General features: G+C 51.9%; 3 protein-coding genes across 7 annotated transcripts in view; all 3 read left to right on the top strand.

The window, feature by feature from the left end:
- Positions 1–3,309, top strand: part of KIF4A (kinesin family member 4A) — a 126,489-nt gene extending 123,180 nt beyond the window's left edge. Inside the window, exons 29-31 of the mRNA XM_030850531.2 lie at positions 966–1,082; positions 2,700–2,822; positions 3,106–3,309. Of these exons, the coding sequence (XP_030706391.1) occupies positions 966–1,082; positions 2,700–2,822; positions 3,106–3,309 (444 nt within the window). The remainder of the gene's footprint in view (positions 1–965; positions 1,083–2,699; positions 2,823–3,105) is intronic.
- A 2,710-nt stretch (positions 3,310–6,019) lies between these two features.
- Positions 6,020–15,553, top strand: GDPD2 (glycerophosphodiester phosphodiesterase domain containing 2). The gene is made up of 16 exons (XM_030850523.2): positions 6,020–6,092; positions 7,693–7,806; positions 8,101–8,204; positions 8,485–8,578; positions 8,738–8,797; positions 9,026–9,124; positions 9,307–9,400; positions 9,546–9,691; positions 9,810–9,892; positions 9,995–10,145; positions 12,116–12,337; positions 12,545–12,693; positions 14,262–14,409; positions 14,576–14,658; positions 14,911–14,939; positions 15,021–15,553. The coding sequence occupies exons 2-16, from the start codon at positions 7,702–7,704 to the stop codon at positions 15,071–15,073; spliced, it is 1,620 nt and encodes a 539-aa protein (XP_030706383.1). The 5' UTR covers positions 6,020–6,092; positions 7,693–7,701; the 3' UTR covers positions 15,074–15,553.
- A 3,768-nt stretch (positions 15,554–19,321) lies between these two features.
- Positions 19,322–27,517, top strand: part of DLG3 (discs large MAGUK scaffold protein 3) — a 61,846-nt gene continuing 53,650 nt past the window's right edge. For 2 of the 5 annotated variants that reach the window (XM_060293051.1, XM_070044755.1), the window contains exon 1: positions 24,181–24,887. In XM_060293051.1, coding sequence (XP_060149034.1) covers positions 24,531–24,887 — 357 coding nt within the window. In that variant the 5' untranslated portion in view covers positions 24,181–24,530. Of the gene's footprint in view, positions 21,346–24,180; positions 24,888–27,517 lie in introns of those variants that run through there. The other 3 variants (XM_070044756.1, XM_060293054.1, XM_060293050.2) reach the window with 3 other exon arrangements.

Raw genomic sequence — 27,517 nt, 5'->3', positions numbered from 1 at the left:
CCAAGCCAGGAGTTCCAGCTCTGTGGAAAGGCGGACTCCATTCTTGCTTGTGGGATCTTAGTTCCCCAACCAGGGATTGAACCTGGGCCCTTGGGCCATCGGCAGTGCAAGCTCCGAGTCCTAACCACTGGACCGACAGGGAATTCCCTGCACCAAACTACTTTTAAGCCAGATCTCCCCCACCCAACATTACATTTATATGGCTGATTTGGGGGAACTTAGTGCCAGACTTACATTTATCCCTGTTATAACTTTTCTGTCTGCTTCCAGCCCATAATTCCAGCCAGTCAAAATATTTTTGAATTGTGATCCTATTATCTTACATATTAATCATCCTTCCAGCTTTGTGTCGTTGTTACAGCTGATAAATATGCCTACCTTGTAGACTGGCTATGAGATTCAAATGAGATTTTGCATTTCTATATATGAAAGTACTCGGAAACTGTAAAGTGCTATACAAATGTAAATGTAAATGTATTCATATCATCAGTGATTTATTAAAATGTTGAATGATTAAACTGCTGAGGACAAAGCCCAGGCTGACACTAAACAAACTGTAGAAATGTGAGTTGGATGAAAGTACAGCTGGGTAGATCTAAAGATACTGAGCAACTATACTCAGTCCTTAAATATGCCTAATTCTACTCCCATTCATCTCATAGTTCTTCACTTTGGCCATAAAATCACCATGAGGATCTTTGTCAGTTGCCCTGCATTATTATGGTATCCATCCAATCCATCTTTCAAGTATACTATCCCAAAAGTGTGGCATGACTTGTTCTTAGAAAACCTATGGGGGTTCTTGGTGATCATTGTTTCACTAAAGAGAGGACTGAGGAGATAGAAGCTTAGTAAAGTTGATGGTACTTTCCAGTTTTTCTAGAATGGCCTGAGAATGAAGGGAAGGTACTTCAAACCTAGTCTTCTGACTCAGTAATGTGTCTTTCTACAAACCTGCTTTGCAGTGTTCCTGCAAGGGCTGGTGTGGGAACAAGCAGTGCGGGTGCAGGAGACAGAAGTTGGACTGTGGCGTGGACTGCAGCTGTGACCCCACAAAGTGTAGGAACCGTCAGCAAGGCAAGGTAGGATCGGTGCTGTCGTCCCTCACCATCCTTTCAGATCTCCCAGCAGTTTCTGTCCTTTTCTTCTGCCTTCCTTCCTGAAAGCCAGTCTCCTGCACAGCCCTTCCCACCCTTCTTCCCTCTGCAACCAGAAAAAGACATTTCGTTTCTCAGTCCTTCTTCCTTGCTGCTAACCTGTCCACACAACCCCTTCAGAAGCCACAGCCTCTCCCAGGAGATTCCCAGATATGCAGTTCCCCACCCCTAGCCTTGGCTGTAAAATTTCTGTACAGTGTCTAAGGCACAAGCAAGGAACAGTAGAGCAAGCATTTACAGGCATACAGCCACGCAGGATCAAACTAGTCCAGAGGCTTAGCTGGAATTGTAAGGGCCACGTGCTGAGGTAGCAGTTTCCAGGAAGGAAGTTAATCCTTCTAACATCTTGAGACATTAGTTACTTAGACCTTCTCCATGGGAACCAGCTATTCCATGGCTCTAGGAAAAGACCCACAGGAACTTGGTCTTTCTGATATTCACTGTTCTGAGCCAAGTTAACTGTAATTGTTCTTACATTGCTCCCAGGGATAGCAGACTCAAGGAAATAAAATGTGTACTGAGAAGTGCAGCACCAAGCAGGTCAGATGCCCGAACTTGCCTTATGCCTACCTGTGCCCACGGCAAAAGCTCATTCCTACTGCTCTCTGTGTGATACACAGGAATTTTAGCAAGACTAGTTCACCGTGCATTTCTTAACCATCTATATGGGTGCAGTTTTGCCCTGGGTCGTCCATTAAAAAAACTTCTGAGGTAGGTAATCATTAGAGGACTAAAGTGGCAAGCTAGAGGTCAGGCTAAGAACTGTAGAAGTAGCATTGCAGAAGGACCTTCAGGATTCTCTATGTCCATGCTTTTCTCAATTTGGGTTCTAGAGTCCTATAGTGGCTCCATGGAAGTGCTTCCAGGCAGAGGAGTGTGGCCCAGGTCAGTTTGACCCCGTGCCAACCAAAGCAACTTGCTCTTTACTTGTTTATATATCGAGTTTCCTCTTAGAATTTCAGTTGGAAAACCACTGATCTAGTCCAATACTGCCATTTTACAGAGAAGGAAACTAAGGCCCAGAGATAAGCTTAAGTGACTGGGTGTGATATTATACAGCTGGTCATGGCAGCTAAGATTAGACCTCAGGCTTCCTGACTCTTAATCCAGTTCAGTTTCCATGACAACAGGCTATAATTCTAATCCAAGCTCTACCACAGAGTAGCCTTGTTACCTAAGCAACTTCTCTCTCTTGGCCTCAGCTTCCTCTCTGAAAGGAAGACCAATACAGGCAACACTCTGTAGAAATGCTAAAAAGTATATTATAGATTGGGGAGGGGAGAGGATTAATCAAAGAAATGACCAAGGCTCAGCCTTGTTTTAAACCATGCCTCATGATGTGTCCTGTGCTACTCTCCTACCCAGTCTTTTGCCTTCAGAGGCTGCCTTTGAGCACTATGACCTCCCCAAGCAGGGTCACCCTAAGACCTGCTTACACTGACTGATGAGGCCCTCAGAGCTGGTACCTCACTGGCTGAAGGGGAGCAGACTGATTGTGTAACCCTAGTAGCTGAATTTCTAATATCCCTGTCTGATTCTCAGGATAGCTTGGGCACTGTTGAGCGGACTCGGGATTCTGAAGGCTCCTTCAAACTGGAGGATCCCACAGAGGTGACCCCAGGATTGAGCTTCTTTAACCCTGTCTGTGCCACTCCCAACAGCAAGGTAGGTGGCCTAAAAGCCAGGTGTTTCCAAATGTATTAGCGTCCGTCTCAGCATTAGCACTGACAGAGAGCTGTGGGAGAAAAGGAGGTAAAGGTACAATCAGCTTGCTGGGAACTGGGAACTGGGAACCGGGCATCTGCTAGAGTCTGGTTTTTTCAACAGAGCTATTTGGGGGGTCACCTCATACCATTGGGAGTGTGCTAAACATCTGTAGTGGCTAGGCTGCACTGAGCCTCTGTCCCTACCCCAGATCTAGTCATATAGCTGTCTCTGTCCTTCCTAGATCCTGAAAGACATGTGTGATGTGGAGCAGGTGCTATTAAACAACACGGCTCCAGGTGCCTCCTCCCTTGGCCTCCCAGAGTCAAAACATGTAGCAACAGAATCCCAAGAAAATAAAGCTCCAGGGAAGAAAAAGAAACGAGCTCTGGCCAGCAATACCAGCTTCTTCTCTGGCTGCTCCCCCATTGAAGAAGAGGCCCACTGAAGTTGGACTCATCATATCTGCCCCGGTCTGGCTTGGGAGATGCCTTCAGGTTGCAGCCAGAAGGGGTTTTTTTTCATGATTCCTCTTGATTTCAGGTTTCTTGCTGTTGAAAAAAGGAACAGCACGTTACTGAAAAAGAGGGAAACTTTGTTGGATGTTGGCAACTTCGTGTCCAGAGGGAACCTTTGTTGGATGTTGGCAACTTCGTGTCCAGAGCCCCTGACGACTACTCTCCTCTCCAGAAGGGTGCTAAGCTACCTGCTGAAGACAGAACCAACTGACCTTCCTGATGACTCATGAGGAACCAGTCCTCAGTACAATCTAGCTGTCTCTTACTCATGAGCAGTTAGGGCTGTGTCCCAGTGGGACTGAGACCAAGGCTGTCTTATCTTTAGGTTATCTCAGTTTCATGGCAGAGCCTAGCCTAGGTTGGAGGCCCGGCACAGATCTTCACGCCACCTCCAGAATGGCGCTGGGATCTTTCTTGTCTCTAAATTTCAAGTGTTTTAATAGTACAATCAATTGTCTTTCAAGTTGCTGAGGTAAATGAAATCTTTTTAAATGTTAATGTTAAGTAAATAAATAAATCTTAGCCCATCTGCTGTTTGGAAAGAGTCTTCTGTGCTAGCGGGAGAAATACAATTTCAACCTGTGTTCCTCCGCCCCTGGGAACGCTATTAAGGAAAGTCAGTGCAAGTGCCCAAGCCCCACTGCCTTGTAGCAGCCCTCATCCCCTGAGGGGAGTATGGAGCAGCAAGTCATGTGTCTTCATGTTGCTCTGTTATCTCAGGAGGTTAGAATAATGCTAGCAAGGCCAGTGGCCTGACCTTCACTGTAGAGGCTGCCTGACCTCCAGATTTAGGAGGAAGGGACCATATTTACCAAGCATCTCCATGTGCTTGCCACAATTTTATTTGCTCCTCACAAAAAAGTTCAAGGTGAATAGGTCTCATTTTGCAGATGAGAAAACTGAGATACAAAGATGTTAAGTCACTTCACTAAAGTCACAAAGTTAACGAGTAATCGAGCTAGTAGGACTTGAACCCAGGTCTGACACCAAAAGTTCTTAGCTGGCTCTAGATCGGCAGTGATGGCCATTACTGACAGCCTGCGGCCTGATTTGGAGTCACCTGGGCATGGGATCGTACTGCTGCCCAGCCCCCGGACAGGACTACACTTACACCCTGCTTCCTCCTTTGAAAGGGAAGAGGATGGGCACAGCTTACTCCTCACTCTGCATCTGGGTTCTTCATCTCTGCTTAAGGCAAAAAGGGAGCCAGCCCTGGCCCTGCAGCCTTCTCAGGAGTTCACAAGCCCTGAGCGTCATATCCAGGCATTCTGAATCCCAGCCCCCTGCCCCAAACAAATCTCCCAAAGTACACCCCAGAATTTAGCACATGAAAGCCAAGACTCCTCCAAAATCCAACAGAGTCCAAGCAAAGGAAACTGAAGGACAACCTGCCTAGAGCGAAGCCTTCGGGACTAGGTGACCCTGCAGCCCTTTCTGGCCTCCTGCCAGCAAGCAGCCTTGCTTCTCTTTGCATTTTAATGCCGAGGGAGCAAGGGAGCCTTTGCCATTGCCAACTAGAGCCTGGATACAATGGGAAGGCAGAGAAGGAGGGGGCAGGCTCTTGGCCTAAGAGAGCAGGTCTTCCTTCTCACTGCTCCAAATCCAGTGCGTTTGGGGGAGGGGTAAATGAACTTATCCCCAGAGAAGACATTCTTTCCCACCAACACTGCACTAGCCCCCAGGCATCGAGCCACTGCCTCAGCCAAAAGGTTGAGAGGGAAGGTCAATCAAGCCAGCCCCCAGTCCCTGGCCCACCCAGAGCCCTGTGCTTTAGCACTGAGCTAACTCTACGGCCTACTGGCCATCCCTCCCCTGCTGATGGTGTGGTAAGTGTCTTTTATGTGTTTTCATCTTCCAAAAGCCAGTGACCATACCACTATACACTCCTCAAATGATTCTTGGAAAGAGACGGTAGATGCCTTGGGGTCAAAGCAGTGAAAAAGATGCAAATCTCGGCACATCTTGAATGAGCATCTCCTTTCTGGGGTGAGGGGGGAAAGGGAAGGGCTGCTAGTACCACCCAGGTCCCATAAGGCCCACGGAGACCCCTGGTCCAGAAACTGGGTGAAACAAGAAGTGGCATGCAATTCTGAGTTCCCTTCTAGATGCACCTTGCAGAAGCAGAAGCAAGATCCCAAGAGGGAAGGGAGGCTGATGAATTAAGGCTATCCTCCCAGGGAGCTTGAGACTGGATGCTAGACTTCCTCGCACACATACACACCCCCTTCCAGGGGGCTGGCTGGGCCCCTTCTCCTCACTGCCAAGTTGCAAAGTTGTGTGGTCACCTCCCCCCAGCTTCCCGCCCACCCGCGCCCTCAGCCCTCAGCCCTCGCCTCCCTGAGCCGGGACAAAGCCCCAGCAGTGACTAAGAGAACAGGAGGAGGGACAGAGGGATGGGGAAAGCTGCACAAAGGAATTCCTCACCCCAAGCCCCCTGACCGACAGCGAGTAAAGCAGCAGATCTGCTCGCCCTCCCCCTTCCCCCCTCCCATCTTCCCACCCGACCAGGCACGGACACCACAGGCAACAGAGCAGCTGCAGGCCTTGGGAGAGGACCCGCACAGCCTCCTGTAGGTGGCAACAGTGCCACCTGTTTGACTGGTGGGGGCTGAGCCTGGAAGAGGGAGGAGGCTGACAACTCGGAGAGGACCTGGGAAACAGTGCAGTGCACAGCAGAGGGCAGAGAGCAGAGCGGACCTGCTGCTGAGAAAAGGTGTGAGGGCTCGGGAAGGCTGGGGGCCACAGGCGGGAGTGGCAGGGCCGAGACTGGCTCCTGCCGGCAGGGATTGGGCCCAGGGATTGAGCAGCACCCCTGGTCAGCTCCCCTGACTGGAGTTTTCTGGCTGCTCAGATCCTGACCCTATCCTACAGACAGCTTCTGGAGGGAGGTGGGACCCTGGACGGCAGTGTCCAGGGTGCAGAGGCAGTACCCGAGGTACGGCTGGAGCCCGAGGCAGGCTACAACCACTCGGTCCCAGCATGGGAAGAGGCAGGGGACCTCCCTCTGGGTTGGCTTTTTCCTGGGAGGGGTGTCAGGGTGGGGAGAGGTTTCCCTCCCCCCAGCTTCAGCCCCCTAACTTCCATTCCTACCCCAACCCTCCTTTCCCAAGGCAAGCAGAGGGTAAGAAGGGCTGTTTCAGGAGCGGCCACACCCTCCTTTCAGCCACTGTGCAACCCCTAAAGACTCCACAGCTTCAGGGGAGCCCAGATGACAAGGCAAGGGGTCATGTTCCTCAGACCACACCCACTTTGGGTGTATCCAGGGGCTCCTTTACATACTCCAAATCACCTAGAAACCCATTTTACTGACAGCCACTAGTGCGCATGCACATACAAATGCTGACACAAATCCCACACCTTCTCATGTAGAATCAAAATCACACACCCAGCCTAGTCTGGGGATCAGTAAGCCAGCTTGGACTCAGCTTGACCTCAAAGCACAAGGTCCAAAGACAACCACAGGCCCCATACACACCTTTGCCCTGTATTTGTTGTACTTTCACCAAAGTTCCCTCAGAGGGTGGGGCCCCTGAGAAGGAAAAGGCGGGGACTGGGTTCCTGGCTGAGGTTGGGGGATGACTGGGCAAGAAACGACAGGACTGGGGTGAGAGGGCTTAGACGTTCCAGGTGTGTGCAGGCAGGAAAAAGTTTCCTTCAGAAGGTAGGGAGTGACCCAGGCAACCTGTTCTCCTCAAGATTTCCTCTTATTGGTAGTACCCCCTTGCCCCTGGGAGGTGGAGACAGAGAATCTTTCAGTTCAGAGCTTTGTAATGTGTGCAATCTCTGTATCCATAGCAACTAACCAAATAGCCACTAGCCAGGCCTCCCTCGGCCCCAGGTCAGTCCTGGTGCCTCTCCTTCAGGTTACTCCTGGCTTCTATGGTGGAAGCCTCAACACGGGGCCGCCTGAAGTTTGGCCAGATCTGCCTCAACTTGCTAAACCGTGTTTGCCCCACCCCCAGGGAAGTTTCTCCTGAGTCCCTACCACAGGCAACCTCTCCATCCCCAGATAGGGATGCTGTTGAAAGGGGAGGAGATGGAGAGAGTGGGTGTATATCCTGCCAGGAGGCTAGACCTCTGGGTGTCCCACTGACTTTCCACATATGCAGATGAAAGGGAAAGAAAGACCCCGGAAACTGTCCCCTTTGCTCACCTCCTCATCCAATCTGGCACTTGGGGCCTGCCCTGTGACCTCCGTTGCTGAGCAGCGGCCCAGGCCTCTGCTCCTCCCGGGGCTCCTCACATATACTGGGAGGGAGGCTGGGATCTGCCTTCTGCCAGGGTCCCTGATAGCCAAGTGTCCCTTCCCCCAGGCCCTCACCATGGGTGAGTCTCCCGGCTGCTGCTCGGTCTGGGCCCACTGCCTCCACTGCCTGTATAGCTGCCACTGGAAGAAATGCCCCAAAGACAGGACACAAACCAACCAGGTGAAGTACGGATGGGGTGGGGTGGGGGGGCAGAAGTCCAAGGCAGAGGCCACTCGGAGGGGATAAGAAGGCCAGGTGTGTTCAGAGACAGCGGAGGGGAGGGGATAGGGAAGGAAGGGGCTTTCTCTCCCCAGGAGGAAAATCCCCTCAAAAATCCCCTCAAACATGGAAAGAGCTACCTGCAAAAGCAGAGCACCCCCATGCCTGGCAGGAAGCCCCCTTGAGCTGCCCTCTGTTGGGGACTCTGAGCTGAAGTGGGGATGGGCTGTGAGCTTCTCTCCTGCCCCTTTGCAGTGCGAATGCATCTGGTTTGGCCTGCTCTTCCTCACCTTTCTCCTCTCCCTGGGCTGGCTGTACGTCGTGCTCATCCTTCTCAATGACCTGCACAACTTCAATGAGTGTGTCACAGACCCCCTTCCTCAGCAGACATGTCAACCTACTCCCCACCTCGGGACTCCAGGGTGCTCGGTCATCCCCAGCCCTGCCTGGCTTGCCCCCTACCCAGCCTCCTTGAAAACCCCTCCGTGAAGTCTCCCCAGTCCGTGGAGCCCCTGACCCCCTGAAGGGCTTCCCCTCACTCCCTTCTAGCCCCCATCCTAGAGCCACCCAGCCCAGCTCCCCTCAGGCTACTATCGCTGCCCTTCCCCCACTCGGACACCTCCCTCTCCCCTCCCATAGATTCCTGTTCCAGCACTGGGGACACTGGATGGACTGGTCCCCGGCATTCCTGCTGGTCATCTCTCTACTGGTCACATACGCATCCCTGCTCTTGGTGGGTCCCGGAGCAGCTGGTCAAACCTTAGCCCTTCCTTCCCGCTCAGCTCTACCCTGTCGTTCTCACCCTGGCCACTGAGGGGAGGGGAGGAGGGAGGTGTCAGCCTGGGAAGCCCCTCTCTTGGCACCTCATGACTCCCACCACCTCTGCCCTCAGCTCCTGGCCCTGTTCCTGCGGCTCTGTGGCCAGCCTCTGTGCCTGCACACCACTCACAAGGTAGAGTGGGCATATGGGAGCAAGCGGGAGAGGGGTACACTGGGCCCGGTACTTAGCCAGTTCTTCTATCCCTGGGCACGAGCTCAGGACCTGAAGCCCAGTAAATATGTGCTGAGTGAAAGAAGGACAGTGGTTGAGTCAGGAGAAGAGAATGGTCCTGTTTTCAGAGTGAGGGGCAGCCCAGGCAGCCACAAGCCCAGGTTGACATGAAGATCCCTGGTTCCCCAGGTGCTGCTGCTCCTCATTATACTTCTTGTGGCCGCTGGCCTTGTGGGACTGGAGGTCCAATGGCGGCAGGAGTGGCATAGCTTACGTCTGTCACTGCAGGTGAGTGGCTGGTATCCAGGGCTTAGCGGGGGAAACCTTCGCCTGTGGCCAACCCCAGGACACAGCTTGCTCCCTGGTGCCCCGAGACTCCAGGTAGCTCTCAACTTCAAAAGTCAGGTCCTAGGGGGAGAAGGGGAGGGCTTCTAGGGAGAAGAGCCCTCCTCAACAGCTCTTGTCCACAGGCCACAGCCCCATTCCTTCATATTGGAGCAGTTGCTGGCATCACTCTCCTGGCCTGGCCTGTGGCTGATACCTTCTACCGTATCCACCAAAGAGGTGCCAACTCTACCCTCTCACACACCCTCACTGGCCATCAATGCTTCTGCCTCCTGCTGCTCCGTTCCCTGCACCTGCACTCTGCTTTCTGTCCCCAGGGCCCACCACTGTCCTTTCTCTATAGCCTGTCCCCCACTCCCCACAGGTCCCAAGATTCTGCTACTTCTCCTATTTTTTGGAGTTGCCCTGGCCATCTACCTGGTGCCCCTATTCATCTCCTCAGCCTGTATCATGGAATCCAAAGACTTACCCCCCAAGCCTGAGCTGATGGGACACCGAGGGGCCCCCATGGTGAGTGCTGGGCAGAATGCTGGCAGGGCAGGGAGGGTCTGCTCCTCTAGGCTGCTGTGACCAGGCCTGTGGGTTCCCAGGCTCTCACCCTTCCCTGCCACCTCCTCACCTTTCCCAGCTGGCCCCCGAGAACACCCTGATGTCCCTGCGGAAGACAGCTGAATGTGGAGCTGTTGTGTTTGAGACCGATGTGATGGTCAGGTGAGGGAAGCCGGGGTCCCCTCCCGAACCCAGGGACACAGCAGGGACGCTCCGGAAATGATGCCCCAGAGTTTGGCCCTCTGACTCCCCTTGTGCCTTCAGCTCCAACGGGATCCCCTTCCTCATGCATGATGAGCGCCTGACCAGGACCACAGATGTGGCCACTGTGTTCCCACACCGAGTCAACAGCCACAGTAGCAACTTCTCCTGGACTGAGCTGAAGAGACTCAATGCCGGGGCCTGGTTCCTACAGGTGAGGACAGCCTTCTGGAAGAGGCAGCCATGGGCAGGGGCACTCGGGGGTGGAGTTCATTCATTGATAAGCGTCTGCTGAGCCCCGTGTTGGGCGACAGGTATACAATCTCTGCACTCAGGTCATTCCCTCCTAGTAAGGAAAGCACCTAGGCAACAGGCTATCAGAATATGAAACCTCCAGCAAGAACAAGGTCTTTACTGGGTAGAGAGGAGAGAGAGGTCACTGTTGGGCAGGGGGAGCACAGGAGAGGATCAGGAGTGGTTTCACAGGAGAGGATGCCTGAGCAGCATATGAAGTGAGGGTAGTTTTTAAGATGGACAAGGCAGGGAACGGGAATTCTGGTCAGAGGGAAGAGTGTGTGTAAAGCCCAGAAATATGAAGAAACCTTTCCAGGGAACAAAAAGTGGCTCAGTGGGAATTCCCTGGCGATCCAGTGGTTAGGATTTGGCGCTTTCACTGCCTGGGCTCGGGTTCGATTCCTGGTTGAGGAACTAAGATCCTGCAAGCCGCGCGGCAAGGCCAAAAAAAAAAAAAAAAGACAATGAAAAAGTGGCTCAGTGGAAGTGGGAGACAAAAATGCATGGGAGTCGTGGGAGATGAGACTGGCCGGGGGCCGGGGGAGCAGAGGCTTGGTCTCCGGGGGCTTTGAATGCCAGGCCTAGAAGTGTGGACTTCAATCCTGCAGGTGATGGAAATTATTTAAAAGAATAATTAATTTGTTTAGTTTTTCTTTTCTTGATTACCAAAGTAATACAAGTTCCTTATAAAAAAAATTTTTTTAAAGTAAAATTTCAGAGAAATAACCTAAAATTGAAAAATCTCCCGTAATCCAACCTGTCAGTTGGATACATATTCTGAGGGATTAAGACATATCTGAGCGCTTAAGAGTAAAGGACGTCTGAGTTTGAATCTTGGCTTCACCACTTCCTAGCTGTGTGAGCCTAGGCAACATTCCTTAGGGTCTCTGTGCTTCATTTTCCTCAACTATAAAATGGGAATAATAACAGTACCTACCTTGTAGGATTATCGGGAGGACTAAATAAATTAATACACATAAGTGCTTCTAATGCTGCCTGGCACATAGTAAACATTTAATAAGTGTTGATAGCTCACTTTCTCCATGCCAGTGACTAGGAGGTAAGGTCATCTGTTGATTTCAAGGGGAGGAGAGGAGAGTGGCAGAGGTTTGGAACAGCCACCAGGAGGAATGGGAGAGGGAACAAATCAAGAAAAAGTAAAAGGATGGCTAAGTGGCACTGAGAGCAAAAAATAGGACTACAGGGCTTCCCTGGTGGCGCAGTGGTTGAGAGTCCGCCTGCCGATGCAGGGGACACGGGTTCGTGCCCCAGTCCGGGAGGATCCCACATGCCGCGGAGCGGCTGGGCCCGTGAGCCATGGCTGCTGAGCCTGCGCGTCTGGAGCCTGTGCTCCGCAACGGGAGAGGCCACAACAGTGAGGGGCCCGCATACCGCCAAAAAAAAAAAAATAGGACTACAGTGCCAACAGCCTACGTGGTGTGCTCTGCCCCCCGATTCTAGGGGTGGGGGGGGCGGACAATTGCAGAATTCAATGAGTTTGGGATTTGTGGGGCAGGAAAGGAGTTGACGGGGCTGTGGAAAAGTAGTTCAAGCTGCGGATGGACCATGGGTAGGGGATGTAGGTGTGGCCAGAAAGGGGCTGATGGATTGGGAGGAAACCAATGGGTCAAGATCCCAGAGGTCTCCGTGAGACCCAAGGGCAAGTGTAGTGAGAGTGAGGAAGTTAGGAAACCGGGAGGATAGGAGGTTGGGGCCAGAGTAAGGTATTAGAGGGTCTAGAAAAGGCCACAATTTGGAGAAAGGAAAAACCCTGGCTCAGCAGTGGGCCGAAGCTGTACACCAAGTGGGGGTAATGAGTGAAGATAATGAGGATGGGAGGATGGCCTGGAGGCTTCTTCTGGTCTTGAAACAATTTTCTTCTTCTTATAGAGGCGACCCTTCTGGGGGGCTAAGCAGCTGTCAGGCCCTGATCGGAAAGACGCTGAGAATCAGACAGTGCCAGCCCTGAAAGAACTACTGAAAGAAGCTGAAGCCCACAACCTTTCTGTCATGTTTGACCTGCGCCGCCCCCCACGAAACCATACATACCATGACACTTTTGTGAACCAGACACTGGAGACTGTGCTGAGTTCAGGGGTGCCCCAAGCCATGGTGATGTTGCCAGGACCCCAAGTGCTCCCTAGTGCCCCTCTCCCCTGCCTTCCCTAGGCCATGATGATAATGCTGAGGCTTCCCCCCGCCCCAGGGCCCCACCCCAGCGCATACAGCCCATCCGCAGTCAGACCTCTCTGCCCCTGTCCCCACCCCCGGAATCCCTAGGCCTTCGCCAGCTTCATGCCTATCCACCCTGAACCACAGGTCCTCTGGCTACCGGATGAAGATCGGGCATATGTCCAACAACGGGCCCCCCAAATGCGCCAGATATATGGACATCTGGGAGGCCACAGCACTGAGAGGCCCCAGTTTCTCAACCTCCCCTATCAAGACCTGCCACTGTTGGATATCAAGTGAGTGCCAGAGGAAAGGAGCTGAGGGGATCACACGAGGCTTAATGGTGGGGAAGAGCCGAGGCTGGGAAGGCAAAGGCCATTCATTCATTCACTCATACAACACATATTTATTGAACACCTGCTATGTGTCAGGCACTGTTTATTGCAGGCTTTGGGGGTGAGACAGACAGACAACAAACCACTGCACAAAACATATGCATATTGGATAGTGATAAGTGATCTGAAGACAAAAAAATTGGGAAGATGTAGTAGAGATTGGGAGAGAGGGGCTAGGGAGGGTCACAGTAGGAAGAGTGGTTAAAGAGGTGGTGTCTGGGCTGAGACCTGACAGGTCACAAAGAGAGGACAATGGGAAGAGCTGCAGAAGAACAGGAACAGCAGCCTTGTGAGCGAGGGGAAGGCAAGGCTGGAGAGGTAGGCAGGGGCCAAATTGGGTAGGACCTTGTAGGCCACCAGAAGGATTTTAGCTTTCATTCTACACCAAAGAGATTGGTGCAAGAGAGGATGGATCCAGGGGAGAGAGGCGAGAGTCCCAGATGTGAGCTGGGCCCCAGAAGCTGACCCAGCCAGGAAACATGATAGACTTACAAACATGCAGTTGCCAAGGTCTCTTATAATATCCTTGTGGTCAGATAGAAAAAAATGTGGACTGAAAGATAGCCCAGTTATCATATTAAGTATTTCAAGGAACTTTCCCCAAGTTGTCACCATGGGAGGAGACACGATATCAGGTTTGGCCCTCCCCTTAGTCTTGTCCTGGTCAACATCGACTGCTGATCATGTTTCCAAAAGGCATGAATTGGTAATGAAAACACTGATGGGAAAATGGAGGCCCTGAAAGGTCTAAGCACTCCAAGATGACGGGCCAAATGTACCAGGATGAAATGCAACAGAGATACATGCAAAGACCTATATTTGGGGTCCAAAAGAAGCTCAACTGCACAAAAACAAGAGAGGGAGACACTGGCATTAGCAGGAGCATGTGTGAAAAAGACCAGGGCTTTGATTGAACACTGTGAATAATGAATGACACTGCCAAAAACTAGCCTGACCCTGGGCTGCCTTCACATGGGCATAGTGCCCAGAAGGCAGGAAGAGTTTTGCTCTCCTCGAAGCTGGTCCCAGCCTGCCCGGGATATCACCTTCAGATGCAGGCTCCAAACTTCAAAAGGAACATAGGTAAATTGGAGTAAGGTCAGATTAGAGAGGTTTTTATGAGGAAGGGAATGATAAGCCAGGTCCCCAGCCCCAGTTGAAGTGACTGGGGCTGTTGGGCCTGGAGAAGAGAAGACTCAGGGGAATGTGGTCACTGCCCCTCAGACCTCTGAAGGGATGTCACGAGACAAAGAGGAGAGACACATTTGTGTGGCCCCAGACAGCAAAGCTAAGACCTGTAGGTGGAATCCACCAGGAGACAGAGTTGGTCAGGGGCTGCTATGCAAAGGCAGAACTGATGGCTCTGGGGAAGTGACACTGGAGATTCAAGCACAGAGAGGGGCTGTCTCCCTCCCATGCCTGGAACGCCATGATTCTGGATGTTCCCTATTTCTTCCCCTCCTCCACAGAGCACTGCACCAAGATAATGTCTCGGTGAACCTATTTGTAGTGAACAAGCCCTGGCTCTTCTCCCTACTCTGGTGTGCAGGGGTGGATTCGGTCACCACCAATGACTGCCAGCTGCTGCAGCAGATGCGTTACCCTGTCTGGCTTATTGTAAGGGCTCTGGGACTGTCACCCCTCCTCCTCTTTTCCCATCCCTGCTTCTCCTTAACCCTATCCCTCTCTTCCTTACTTATTGCCCCTCCTCCCCCCATATACTACCTGTGTCTGTATATGGGTCGCTCTGGCCACTGACAGGGGCTTTTTTCTATTCCCATAGTCCCCTCAAACCTACCTACTGATGTGGATCATTACCAATTGTGTCTCCATCCTGCTGCTTTTGTGGACCTTCCTCCTCCAACGGTGAGTGTTTTGTGCCCCAGCTTTCTGGGTCTTTATTCTCCCTAGGGTCCTGGTGGTAGGGCTGATTCAGATTCATAAATGCTGCCTGGGGCTTGGGGTTTGGTCTGTTTGGTTCCTCAGAGATTCTTAGACCCTTCCTTATATATCCAATTGGCTTGAACCTTTTGGGAAAGGCAGTCTGGGGGAACTCGGGGTCAAAAGGTCATGCTTGAAGCTGGCTGAACTCATAATGAGAAGCTTTTCTCCCTGTAGGAGATGTGCTAAGAAGAGAGAGAGAGCCGGTAAGAACTTTGTCCCCTCACTTCATTTTTCTCCTCCTCTAGCCTTCCCCTTGCTCATTCCCTATATGCCCCTCTCCCCAGGCTTAGAAACAGCAGTGCTGCTGACCAGGATCAACGCTTTCATAATGGAGTAAACGCCCTGTCCTGGACCCCCACCAGCCAAAGTTTGAGGCCTGTCTGCATTGGCCAACAGCAAGGAGGAAGAGAGAATGGCCGAGGTGGAATGTTGGTGGGGTTGGCGTGGGGTGAACTTTGCCAATAGGAGGTTTTGAACTATGAGGGCCCTCTGCCCAGATGGTGGCATGCCCCAAGCTTCCATGGAATCTGTTCCCCTTGGGATTTTGACCTGAAGTGGTTAGGAAGACATTGAGTCACCAGAAGTTTCTCCCCAAATGAAACTAGAACAGAGGAAGAGACGAGGAGATTGCCAAGAGAATGTTTCTGATCTGTGTTCACGTGTTCTTGTGTAGAAGGCACAGGGTGTCAGGGACGGGACAGCTTGGAACAGACTGAAGGAGATGACAAAACGGCCTTTCCTGGAGAACTATAAGATGATGGAGATATTGACCTGGCTTCATTCACTGTCTCCCCTGACATATGCAATTTATCTGATTTCCTGCCTAGAGGCTGGGGGCCAAAGAGCCCATCTAGCCATGTAATTCTGTGCCTACAGGTGGCTTTTTGCTGTGCACAGTCTTTTCCTCAAGACACATTCGTTCCTGAATCTTGTCCGTTAATCGGTTATTCAGTGAATTGAATGCCCATTTGGCACAGTCTAATCTTTTCAGCGCTGGGGCTGGGTGGAGGATGCACCTTCCATCTAGGGTTGCATGTGACATGACATTGAGGGGTCATCATGGGGAGAATCGTGGGTTGGAGGTGGCAAGAGGTCCACCTGGGGCAATGAAGGGCTGCAAGTGGGAAGCAGGAGAGCAGCCGCCACAGGGAGCGTTCCGGGCGGCCCAGGCGCGCTGTGCAGAGTTGCGCTGTAGCTCCACCTTGTGGTCACCTGCCCCAAGAGGAGGGCCGCGCCGTCGTCACCCGTGACGTATTTGCTGAATGCTACCTGTTTCTTGTGCCCATTGGGGACCTGTGTCCTTGACTCCGTATCCCGGAGGGCATCCCCGAGGGCATGGTCCGATTTCCACAAGTTTTCGCTTCTCTGGGCTGCGTGCAGGGTCAGGTTGCCGGGCCCACCTTCCCCTCGAGGAGCAAAGTCCCCGGTATGTTTGCTGCTCGTGAGCCTCTGGGATAAACAGTTAAGACGACCAGCGCGGAGCTGGCCTAGGATAAGGAGTCTGGTAGAAGTGCGGGAGGGGCTAAGGCAAACACAAGGACAGGAGGGGGCTCTGGCTGACTCTTCAGTCCCCACCGCACCCACATTCACCCCGGTTCATGGCTCCACACGAAGGGAAATCGAACTAAGGGTCTGACGAGGTCGGGAGGTTCGATTCTCAATTCCTCCTCTCTCGCCAGCCTGGGACCGGGGGCGGCACTGGCACCTAGGGACAAGACCCTCCTCGGTTGCAGGGCAGGCCTTGGAACTACAACTCCCAGGAGGCCCCACGGCCACTTCCGGTCTCGGGATGGACCGAAGCTAATTTGAATTTGTGTTCCCGCCCCCTCCTCCTCCCAGACCCCGCCCCTTCCCTTCTCGCCACCCCGCCCTCGCCATGCACACACATGCACATAGACACACAGGCCGCCGTCCACGCCAACATACCTGGCCTGCAGCAGGCGCGGTGGGCGGGGGCATCGGCGTGCGACGGGCTGGGAGGTGGGAGGAGCGCCGGGAGCCCACGCCGCGGCTGCTGCCTGGTCCCAGTCTTCTCGGGGGTCCACGCCGCCTTGGACCGCCTCTTCCACACACTACCTTTTCAAGCTGCATTTCCGTAGTTTTCCCTGTTCCCGATCCCGCCCCTCAGACCGACTGCCGGCCTCAGCTCTGGGGCGCCCAGGTACTGCCGGGCTCTCACCTCTCAGCATGGACCTCCCCCCCACCCCCATCCCTACTTTTCTGTCCCCTCCCAGTCGCTCAGCCTCGCAGCCCCGCAGCCTCTTCCTCCCCTCCCATTCCGACCTGACCCTGACCACATCCAGGGTTTCCAACCCCCGCAGCCTCCACCTCTCAGCTCCCAGGCTCGCAGCTGCAGTCCTCTAGCCTCAGAGTCTAGACTCTCTGCCGGAATGCCCCAAGCCTTTGCCCCTAGTCCCTAGCCTTGAGCACTCAGCCCTGAGCCTGCCACCGTCCATCCTTCCTCTCTTCCCAGGAGGACTGGACAGCTATGGCGCACTTAACCTCTGTAAGGTCCTGGACTGGAGGCTGAGATTAACAAAAACTTGAGGGTGGAGGGCCAAGGGGCGCTGCTCATTGGGGTTTGGGTGCAGTTGCTCTCGTTATTTTTAGCTGCTGACTCACAGCTTCTGGCATCCGGGTTTGGGGCTAGCAGGCTGGGCTAGGGGGCTATTAATAGAGCTAAGGCACAGCCCCGACCCAGTTCAGTTTAGAACACAGGGAGCAAGGAGCCTCCCCCTGCCATCGTGCGGCTGTGGAGATGTTGTGGACTGGGGCAGTGGCTGGACCAGGACCTCTCTGGCTGCCAGTACCTCAGCCTGGTATCTCTACCTTGGAACTCTTGAGGGAAAGCCCACGATGAGACTCCGGGTACAGCTCTCCCCTAAGCTTGCCATGGCTTGGGGCTCTGCCACAATGAAGCTCCTGCTGTACTGATTGTGAAGAGATGAGTCCCAAGTGGAGGGATTATTGTGCCCACGGCTTCGGCCTGCTTGGACCTACTCCTGGGCCAGAATGCTAGGTTACTAGGAGGAAAAGCTGTGGATTTCTGGTCCCCAAAGGCGGTCCTAAGGACGGAATACTTCAGCATGGTCCTAACAGAGAGGGCACAGAGCTGACAGGATTTGCTAGCCCCAAACCAGACACAGTACTAGGAAGCTGCCGAATTCTGTGTTACTACCCTGCCATTCTTCTTTTTGTTTCTTTCCCTCTTGTTGGGTTCTGTCCCTACTCACAGGGGTCAACAGACCTCAGGATCTCTCCCTACTCCATAGAGAAATCTAATTCAGGAAAGCCACTGAGAAACTTGTCTCCACCAAGGTACGAATGATCCTTTATATATTGTCGTTCCTATGGGGCCTTTTTATTTTAATGGGCGAAAGTAGGAGTTCCCTAATCCATACCTTGGGAAAGGTGGGGAAATCCTGATACCTTAGTAGACTAATCACCAAAATTATTCCTACCCACGCCCAATGTGCTAGAATTCCCATCCACCAAGGATGCACACCCACAGCAATGCCCCTTACTCACAAACCAGAAACTTCCTGCTTTCAGCAATCCCAGTCTCTGGCTCCCAGGTGAAACCCGAGGGCTTTGGGGCAAGGGTGATTATTTCTCCACACAAAAAGATTGGGGTCACCCAGTGAAGCTGTACTTTCAAGAATGAGCCCAGATTATCAGACAGCAGCGGGCCGCACTGCCCTAACCCCATCAGTTTGCTGAGGGAGGGTGCTGGAGAAACGGTGGATAGGAGTGAGAAACAGTCCCCTTCTCCCAAATCCCTTCTCAGGCTCCTCTGTGGCATCAGTCTCCATGCGGGCCTCCCGGTTGCCTAGCAACCACAACCGCCTGCAGGGGCGTGGGCTGTTTTCGACCTGTAGGGGGCGCCTGTCTCCCTGGGGCCTCAGGCTGGAACTCTAGCAGTTGGGAGGGGATTCCAAGTGTCAAAGCATCTCAAGGTTGCTGACTTGCCAACCAAGTCCAGTCTGAGCATCAGAGAGCCTGTAGAGTGGGGAGAAGCTCACTATGAATGTAAAGGGATGTAACTCATATTCATTAAAAATGAAAATGTGTGTGTGTTTGTGTGTGTTTGTGTGTGTGTGTGTGTGTGTGTGTGTGTGTGTGTGTGAGAGAGAGAGAGAGACAGAGAGAGACAGAGAGAGACAGAGAGAGACAGAGAGAGAGAGGGAGAGAGGAGAGAGAGAGAGCAGTCAAATAGGGACAGGGTGTGGGGAAGGCAGTTTGACCCTCTCCATTCACTCCAGGCTTAGCAATGTTTATTCCTCAATCAGAGCAGTTCAGAGGCCCAGGCTATAGGGTGTTTTTTGTTTTTTGTTTTTCCTGAGCTACTTTTAGGATGTAGGAAAAGAGTCTAGCACTCTATAGTATTGGCAAACTGCCGAGCATATAAAAGACTTTAAGGTCCTGAGTTACCAGCCTAGCCTAGACTTGGTCATGAAGGAAGATATTCATTCATTTGTTCATTCAACAATAATAATTAACCCTAACCCACTGTTACAAGGTAATGTGCTAAATGTTTTACATTTAATCCTCACAAAAACCCTATGATGATTTCCATTTCACAGATAAAGAAACTGAAGCTCAAGAAGTAAAGTAACGGCCAAGGTCACACAACTAGTGACTGGCTTGGGTGTGGCTGAGCAACCACTGTGTGCCAGGGTCTAAGAATACAGGAAACAAGACACTCCTCTCTTTTCTCTACCTAATGAACACCTAGTCACCCTTCAGGAGCAAACTAAAAATATCATCTCTTATGAAACTTTTCGTAAGCCCCTCGCCACCCACAAGTAGAATTGATAACTTGCTTTTTTGTATACCCCTCTGAAATAGCACTTTTCACAGTTATTGTAATGAAATGCTTCTACATGTCTATTTCTCTAACTTTGAGCATCTTGGCGACAGGGTCTGTTTACTATTCATTGCCACTTGGATGTCTGATAGACATCTCAAACTCAACATGTCCAAATCTGGACACCTGATCTTTTTTGCCCAAATGACCCCTCCCCTAAAGCAGTCCTCATCTCAGTCGATGGCAGTTTCACCTTTCCAGTTGCTGTGGCCAAAAAACCTTGGAACCACACCTCATATTCAATCTGTCAGCAAATCCTGTTGACTCTCTCTTCGAAATACATCCAGAATCCAATCACTTCTTATCACCTCCAGTGCTACCACCCTGGTCCAAACCACCATCACTCACGTCTCTCTGGCATCACCTCAGTAGCCTCCTGACTGGTCTCACTGCTTCACCCTTGTCCCCTGTGGCCTATTCTCCACATGGAAGCCAGAGTGATCCTGCTAAACACAAGTCAGATCATGTCAGTTCTCAGCACAAAAACTCTCCAATGGCTCCCCATCTCTCTCAGAGTAAAGCCAAAATCCTTCAATGGCCTACAGGCCCTATACAATCTGGTCTCCTACTAAATCTCTGATCGTATCTCCTAGTACGTTCTCCCTCTCACTCTGCTCCAGCTGCTTGGTCCTCCTTGCTGTTTCTCGAACAAGCCAGATGCACTTCTTACCCATGACCTTTGCACTGGCTCTTCCCTTGCTAGGTATACTCTTCTGCATGGCTCCCTTCCTCACCTCCCTCAAGTCTTTGTTCAAATGTCACTTTCTCAGTGAGGCCTACCTTGACCAGCCTATTTAAGATTGCCTCTATTCTAATTTCCAGTTTACAGTAAGTACAGGGTATAGAGGAACAAGATAAATGACACCACGAGGGGAAAAACAACAACAACAGACAAATCCAGAAGTAGGATATTCTACAAAACAACTGAGTTGTACTTTTCAAAAAGCCAGTGTCATTAATTTAAAAAAAATAAAGATGGGAGACTTCTAGTTCTGGACCCAAGTGGAGTAGACATGCTTCTCCCTATTTCTCCCACTAAGGACAGCTAAAACTCTGTATGTGATATATAAAACAAACATAGGAAGATGCTAAAAGAAGGAGAAAAGGACAGACTTGACTAGGTGACTTGACTAAAAACAAAAACATGAACAGAGCCTCAGAGACATGTGGGACTATAACAAAAGACCTAACATTCATGTCATCGGAGTCCCAGGAGGAGAAGAGAAAGGGTGGGGGCGAAAAAGTCCTCAAGAAATGATGGCTGAAAATCCTCCAAATCTGGCAAAAGACACAAACCTACAGATTCAAGAAGCTGAACAAACCCGCAACACAGGATAAAGTCAAATCCATGCCAAGACACATTATAATCAAACTTTTAAAAACGAGACGAAGAGAAAATCTTGAAAGCAGTAAGAGAGAAACACCACTTTACCAACAGGGGAAAAACAATTCAAGTATCAGCGATTTCTCACCAGAAACCATGGTGGCCAGAAGGAAGTGGCAACAACATATTTCAAGTGTTAAAAGAACTGCCAAGCCTGGATGCTATATCTAGTGAAAATATCCTTCAGAAATGAGGGAGAAATCAAGATATCCTCAGAAAAAGGAAAGCTATGAGACCATGACACCAGCAGACCCACCCTAAAAGAGTGGTTAAAGGCAGTCCTCAAAACAGAAAGGAAATGATAAAAGAAGAAATCTTGGAACATCGGGAAGGAAGAAAGAATAGAATGAGTAAAAACGTAAGTACGTACAACAGACTTTCCTTCTTCTCTTGAGTTGTCTAAATAATGTTTGATGGTTGAAGCAATAAGTAAAACATCATCTGATGTGAAGCTCAGTATATGTAGAGGAAATATTTAAGACAACCGTACTATAAATGAGACATGGTAAAGAGACCTAAAGGGAGGTAATTTTTTTACACTTTCCTCAACCTTTTAAAATGATGACACCAGTAGGTCTTTGTGGTGATGAAATAGTTTTGTATTTTGATTGCAGTGGTTGTTACAGAAATCTCTGCATGTGGTAAAATGGTATAGAACTATACACACACTATACCAATGTCAATTTCCTGGTTTTGATATTGTACTATAATTATGTAAGATGCAATCATTGAGGAAAACTGGGTGAAGGGTACACGGGCCCTCTCTGTGCTATCTCTGCAACTTCCTTGTAAATCTATAATTATCTCAAAATAAAAAGGTTTTCTTTTAAGATTGGGGCTGTTCTAGTGGCTAAAGACACGAATGCAATGTGACAGCCTTGATTAGGTTCTGATGTTAAAAAAGATAAAAGGCGGGGAGGGGGAAGGGTGAGCTGTGACAAAGCGAGAGAGAGGCATGGACATATATACACTACCAAACATAAGGTAGATAGCTAGTGGGAAGCAGCCGCATAGCACAGGGAGATCAGCTCGGTGCTTTGTGACCGCCTGGAGGGGTGGGATAGGGAGGGTGGAAGGGAGGGAGACGCAAGAGGGAAGAGATATGGGAACATATGTATATATATAACTGATTCACTTTGTTATAAAGCAGAAACTAACACACCATTGTAAAGCAATTATACCCCAATAAAGATGTTAAAAAAAAAAGATAAAAGGCAAGTTTGGAGAAATTTGAATATAGACTGGACATTAGACGATACTAGATGATATGAAATTATTGTTAATTTTCTTAGATGTCATAATCATATTGTGGTTATGTGGGAGAATGTCTTTATTCCCACAAGATGAATGCTGAAATATTTAGGGGAGGAGTGTAATGAAATCTATAACGTACATTTGAACGGTTCAGAAGAAATTGTAGATAGATCGATAAAGCAAATATAACAAGACATTGCCAGTTGTTGGCTCTATGAGGAAGATATATAGGTGTCCCTTGTACTATTCTTTCAACATTTCTGTATGTTTGCAAATTGTCATTTTTAAAAAAGTTGGAGAGGATATGTGGAGGATATACATGTGATAAAGCAAGTATAGTAAAATGTTAATGAGAATCTAGGTGGCAATTGGATGTTTGTTCCCTGTAAAATTCTTTCAATTTTTCTGTATGTTTGAAAATTCTCATGTTAAAATGCAGGGGTAAAAAACCTGAAGAAAAATGATCACAACCTCATGTCCTTCCCTAGTACTCCCAATCCTGCTTTCTCTGCTCTTTTTCTTTTTTCCCATAGCACTTATCACCATATATCGTAGTATATACTTCATTTATTTATTGTGCTATTTTTTGTCTGTGCCCTTTCACTAGAATGTGAGCACCCCAAGGGCGGGGATTTATTGTGTTTTGTTCTGTTTGCTGCTATATCCTCAAATCCTAGAACAGTGTCTGGCACATAGCAGGTGCTCAGTGAATGCCTGTTGACTTAAGAATGAATTTCTGTAGCCCTAGGGCCTAGGTCAAGGTCTTGCACAGAGTAGGTGTGCAATGAATGTTTGTTGAACTGAGATCTGAGATCTGCAGGAGAACTTAGAATAGACCTGTTGGACTTGAGTGGTTCAGAGCGTGGACTCTGGAGTCAAATGGCCAGGATTTGCATCGTGATTCTGTGACTTCCACCTGTGTAACCTAGCTGTATTAACATCTCTGAGCCTCAATTTCTCGGTAAAAGTCGGATAATAATAGTAGCACCTTGGTAGGGGTTTTGTTTGCATGTAAAGCACTTAGGACTTTGTGAAGATTCAATAATTGGTAGCTAATGACATAAAGAACAGCAAAAAGACAAGAGTTTTCCCAGCATGTCATCCTTCTTCCATCTGCCAACAGACTGAGCCAGGAGAGGCTAAGGAAATGTCCTTGGATAAGTATTCCCAACTTCTTCTCCAGACACCCAGATTTCTTTCACTTCAGATCTCTTCTTACCTTTCCTTCTGCCCTGGACTTTCTTTACTCTCTTGGCATCCTGAAGCTCTTTCCCCCATCATAACCATGCAGGAGTGGAGTTGAGGAGACAGGAATCTGTGCACCAGGGACAAAAGCTTAGAGCTTTCCTTTCCTTCTGTTCTAGGCTTGAGTCCCTCATTGGTGATGGAAGCAGGTCAAGTGTGAGGTTGCAGTCATTTCGGGGCCTAGAGGTTGAGAGAACAATAGTCCTGAGGAAGAGGCCCTGACAAGAGAGTAGCCTCCTAAGCTGCCCTCTTCCTTGGTCCCCTGTTTGGAGAGAGCACCTCCCTCACCCTGCTCTAACGTCCCTTCGATCTGTTCTGCCGCCTCAAGTCTTTACTTCTGGTGGCCCCAGCTCAGAGCAAGCCCGGGGACCCATTGAGCATCTCCCTGCAACTCCCTCTTGGTAGTGGGGTGGGGTGGAGTGGGCCGAGGACAGGCTGAAATTGGAGATTAGGGGGCACGAGAGTGGGGGCTGAGCTCACCCGTGGCACAAGTCCCCTGTCCCTGCCCTAGGGTTGGCCCTACCCCCGATATCTGGGGAGCTGGGGCTGAGCCTGGGGGCGCCACTGCCTCTGTTCCTTTAAGGAGCCGCTGTTTAGCATTCCTGCCGCTGCCGCTGCCGCTGCCTGACTCTGCACGCTGATTGGCTGGAATCAACTGAGAAGGGAGCCAGGGAGAGATGCTCTTGACTCCACTCAGATCCATCCTGGGGACCAGTGCGGGAGCGGTCCTCGCAGCACCCAGCTTCTGCCCAGGCTCCCGCTTCTTCTTTGCCGCTGGGCCTCGGCCCAGGAGCCACGACGGGCGACACGGAGCCGCCAGTGCTGGAGGGGGAGCCGTGGGTGCGGGGCAGCGTGGGGGCAGAGGCCCCGGGACGCCCGCCCGGCCCCAGGCCCCGCTCCGCCCGGGCGCCCCCACGGGTGCCCCCCCCTTCCTGGTCCGAGCAGTGTGAGTGTGCCCGGGAGCCTGGCGGCAGCGGCGGCGGCGGCAGCGGCGGTGTGGAAACCGGCGTGGGCTGGGGGGTCCGGGCCGCGGGGGGCAGTGCCATGCACAAGCACCAGCACTGCTGTAAGTGCCCCGAGTGCTATGAGGTGACCCGCCTGGCCGCCCTGCGGCGCCTCGAGCCTCCCGGCTACGGGGACTGGCAGGTACCCGACCCCTACGGGCCAGGTGGGGGCAATGGAGCCAGCGCCGGTTACGGGGGCTACAGCTCGCAGACCCTGCCCTCGCAGGCGGGGGCCACCCCCACCCCCCGCACCAAGGCCAAGCTCATTCCCACCGGCCGGGATGTGGGGCCAGTGCCCCCTAAGCCAGTCCCGGGCAAGAGCACCCCCAAACTCAACGGCAGCGGCCCCAGCTGGTGGCCCGAGTGCACCTGTACCAACCGGGATTGGTATGAGCAGGTATGGATCAGCAGAGGGGGTGGTGGTGGGACAACCCACGGGGGCTGGGGAGTGGGCGCCTGGAGGCCTGGGGTGCAGCACGGGTTCCCAGGGCTCCCAGCCCGCAGACCCTGAGCCCTAGCATTGCAGCTGGGCCAAGAGAGGCGGTGTGTGCTTCCCAGTGTGTCTGTTTGGGGGTCTCCATTTGGAGGGGATTGGGAGGAGCTGTGTGTCAGGAGGCGAAGGCATGGCGGAGGGGCACATTCTCCCGTGTGGGGGGATTGGGTTCGCCTCAGCGTGGGCGGGGGGGGTTAGCAGTGTCTCTGTGTCTGGCAGGGGGCGGGAGGTTCTGCGGGGGCTGTGTGCAGTGTGTGTCTCCACAGGAGGGGAGGAGGGGGCAAGGTGCTCTGTGTAGGGGGGACGTGTATGTGTGTGTGTGTGTGTGTGTGTGCGTGTGTGTGTGTTGAGGTGTGTGGAGGAAGGCAGTGGAGCTCCTGTGAATCTATGTCGAGGAGCCCATGTGCCCAGCTTGCTGAGCTTCATCCCTTGATGCCATGAGTCCCTCTCCGTCCTAGTCCCTTTGTGTGTGAATGTGCACATGGACATGTGGGGACGTCTCTCTGGATGTGGAGGTGTCTCTGTAGATGAAGCTGCAGATTTGGCTGTGTTTGCCTGTGTGTGTGTGGCTACATGTATATGAGCATGTGGCTGCAAGTGTGTGCACGCGTGTGCCTCTGTGTGTGTGTGTGTGTGCGCGCGCGTGTGTGGTGTCCCTGGTGAGAGGCGCTTGACAGGCAAGGGAGGGGAGGGGGAGGAGGCGAGAGACACGTCCCAAGCAAGGCTGAGAGGCTGCTGAGAAGGATGGACTCTTTTGTCCAAGCAGCTCTGAAGTGTGTATGTGTACTCAGGGGGCGAGGGGGGGACTGAAGCCAGCTTCCTTGCTCCAGAACAGGCATGATGCCTGGAGCCAGGCAAGGGGCAGCTGCTATGGTGCAGGGACTGGCCCCGGTGGGGCATCTTCCCCTTGGGTACCGCAAGATGTGGGAGAACTTGGCCCCCCAGTCCTGACTTGGCACAGCTTGGGAACCCCTGGGTGCTGGGCACAACTCCGGCTTCCACTCCCAGCCTAAATAAACTGCCAGCTTAGAAAATGGAAGGAGCATCTGTGGGAGAAGCAGCAAAATGGAGGCTGGGCCGGCAGAGCCGGGTCCCTGGCATGCATGGCGGAGGGCCTGTCTGGTTATTCGGCTCTGCAGCCCCCAGGGTAGGGAGAGGGGAGGAGGAGGCTTTGTTGTGGAGGGCAGGTGCTGGCTGCCCCAAGCTGGTGACCGTTCTGGCCACCTCTGTCCCCCTCTGGGGATCAGATGTGCTCTCACTCAGAAGCAAAGGTGGGGACTTCCTGGGGAGAGGAGTCCTCGGTTCTGGCCTTCTGTCTGTCCACACTGACTGTTTCCTGTGTCCCTTGCCTTGGCCCCTTGCCCTCTCTAGCGGATTCTCCTCCATCCTGGGGCCCTACCCTTGTAAACACTCTCTTGTGCTTGTCCTGCTCAACTGGTAGATAGGTGCCAGTCCCAAGGCTGGGCCAGTTGGTCAAGGTTTCTTTGCCAGGGCTGATCCCTGGCTGGCTCCTGGCCCTGGGAGCAGGTTCCCTGAGGGGGGTGGTGGGAGGCTGGAGGGTGGACCAGTGGAAGCTGGGAGCTGCTGGGTCTCACCAGAGCTGGACTTGAAGCATGGCTATCACATGTGGGCACACATGGTGTACCAGATGCATACAAGAGCTACATGGAAATCCTTTTGCCTATGTGTCTGTTGCATGGTACTTCAGGCAGTGGTGTTGGTTTGCGGGCTCTTAAGAGCCATCGGTTCTTCCTCCTGGGATCAGGGACAGGAGTAGGGCTGCAGTGAGAATCCTCCCACCAACTGCTAGGGCTGCAGGGCAAAAAGCCCTGGGGCCAGGCTCAGAAAAGGTGGAGGCATGACTAGCCAGCCCTCTCCTCCTCTCTGCTTTTCGAAGCCAAAGCTGTGTGGGGTGTAGGTGGGAGGGGAAGCAGAGCAAGGCATGCAGAGGAGCCCTCACCCTGGGTTTGCAGCTTCCCTCTTCCGACGAGGAGACCAGGGGTCAGGAAAGGGGCAACACAGCCAGAGAAAGATGGGGGAGGGGCACCAGGCTATCTGGGGAGAGAGGCAAGAGGGCTCCTCCATTCTTGGGGATAAGAGTGAAAGCCAGGGAGCAGGTACTACTTGTCTGTTCAGAATCATATTTTCACTTGACAGTGGCCACAAGTAAGTCCTGTCTGAGAGGCCATCTCTATGGGTTGGTCAGGCCAACCCTGTTTCCATCCCTTTCCCTCGCTTCTCTTCCTGTGGCTATTGCATGTTGAAGGCTGTGGACTCTGCTGCCAATCAGTCCATGGGTCATCAGCTTCTCCCTCATGGGGCATCTTGTCCACTCTGCTCCTGTCCTACCCCTGGCTTTGCCTCTGACTCCCGAGCAGATCCCTTTCTGCTGGGAAACACAAAGGGTTCGGGATCAAAAGCCCCTCGATAGAAAATGGATTGACTTCTGCCCATTTGAGGAATTGGGTTCTTGGGGACACAGGAGATAGAATGAGGGTTCATGAGGTACTCTGAAGGGGGGAACTTTTCTTTTT

The sequence above is a fragment of the Globicephala melas genome, chromosome X, assembly GCF_963455315.2.
Source record: "Globicephala melas chromosome X, mGloMel1.2, whole genome shotgun sequence".
In the NCBI taxonomy this organism is placed as follows: Eukaryota; Metazoa; Chordata; class Mammalia; order Artiodactyla; family Delphinidae; genus Globicephala; species Globicephala melas.
Note: the sequence above shows the minus strand (reverse complement) of the source record. Positions and strands in the feature narration are given on the sequence as shown.

What these genes read in the sequence shown, in the direction of transcription:
- GDPD2 (XM_030850523.2), top strand. Translation starts at nt 7,702, where the DNA reads ATGGGTGAGTCTCCCGGCTGCTGCTCGGTCTGGGCCCACTGCCTCCAC. An exon ending in GAGACCGATGTGATGGTCAG is followed by an intron (nt 9,893 to 9,994) that starts GTGAGGGAAGCC and finishes TTGTGCCTTCAG; the next exon opens with CTCCAACGGGATCCCCTTCC. An exon ending in CAGGGGTGCCCCAAGCCATG is followed by an intron (nt 12,338 to 12,544) that starts GTGATGTTGCCA and finishes CCTGAACCACAG; the next exon opens with GTCCTCTGGCTACCGGATGA.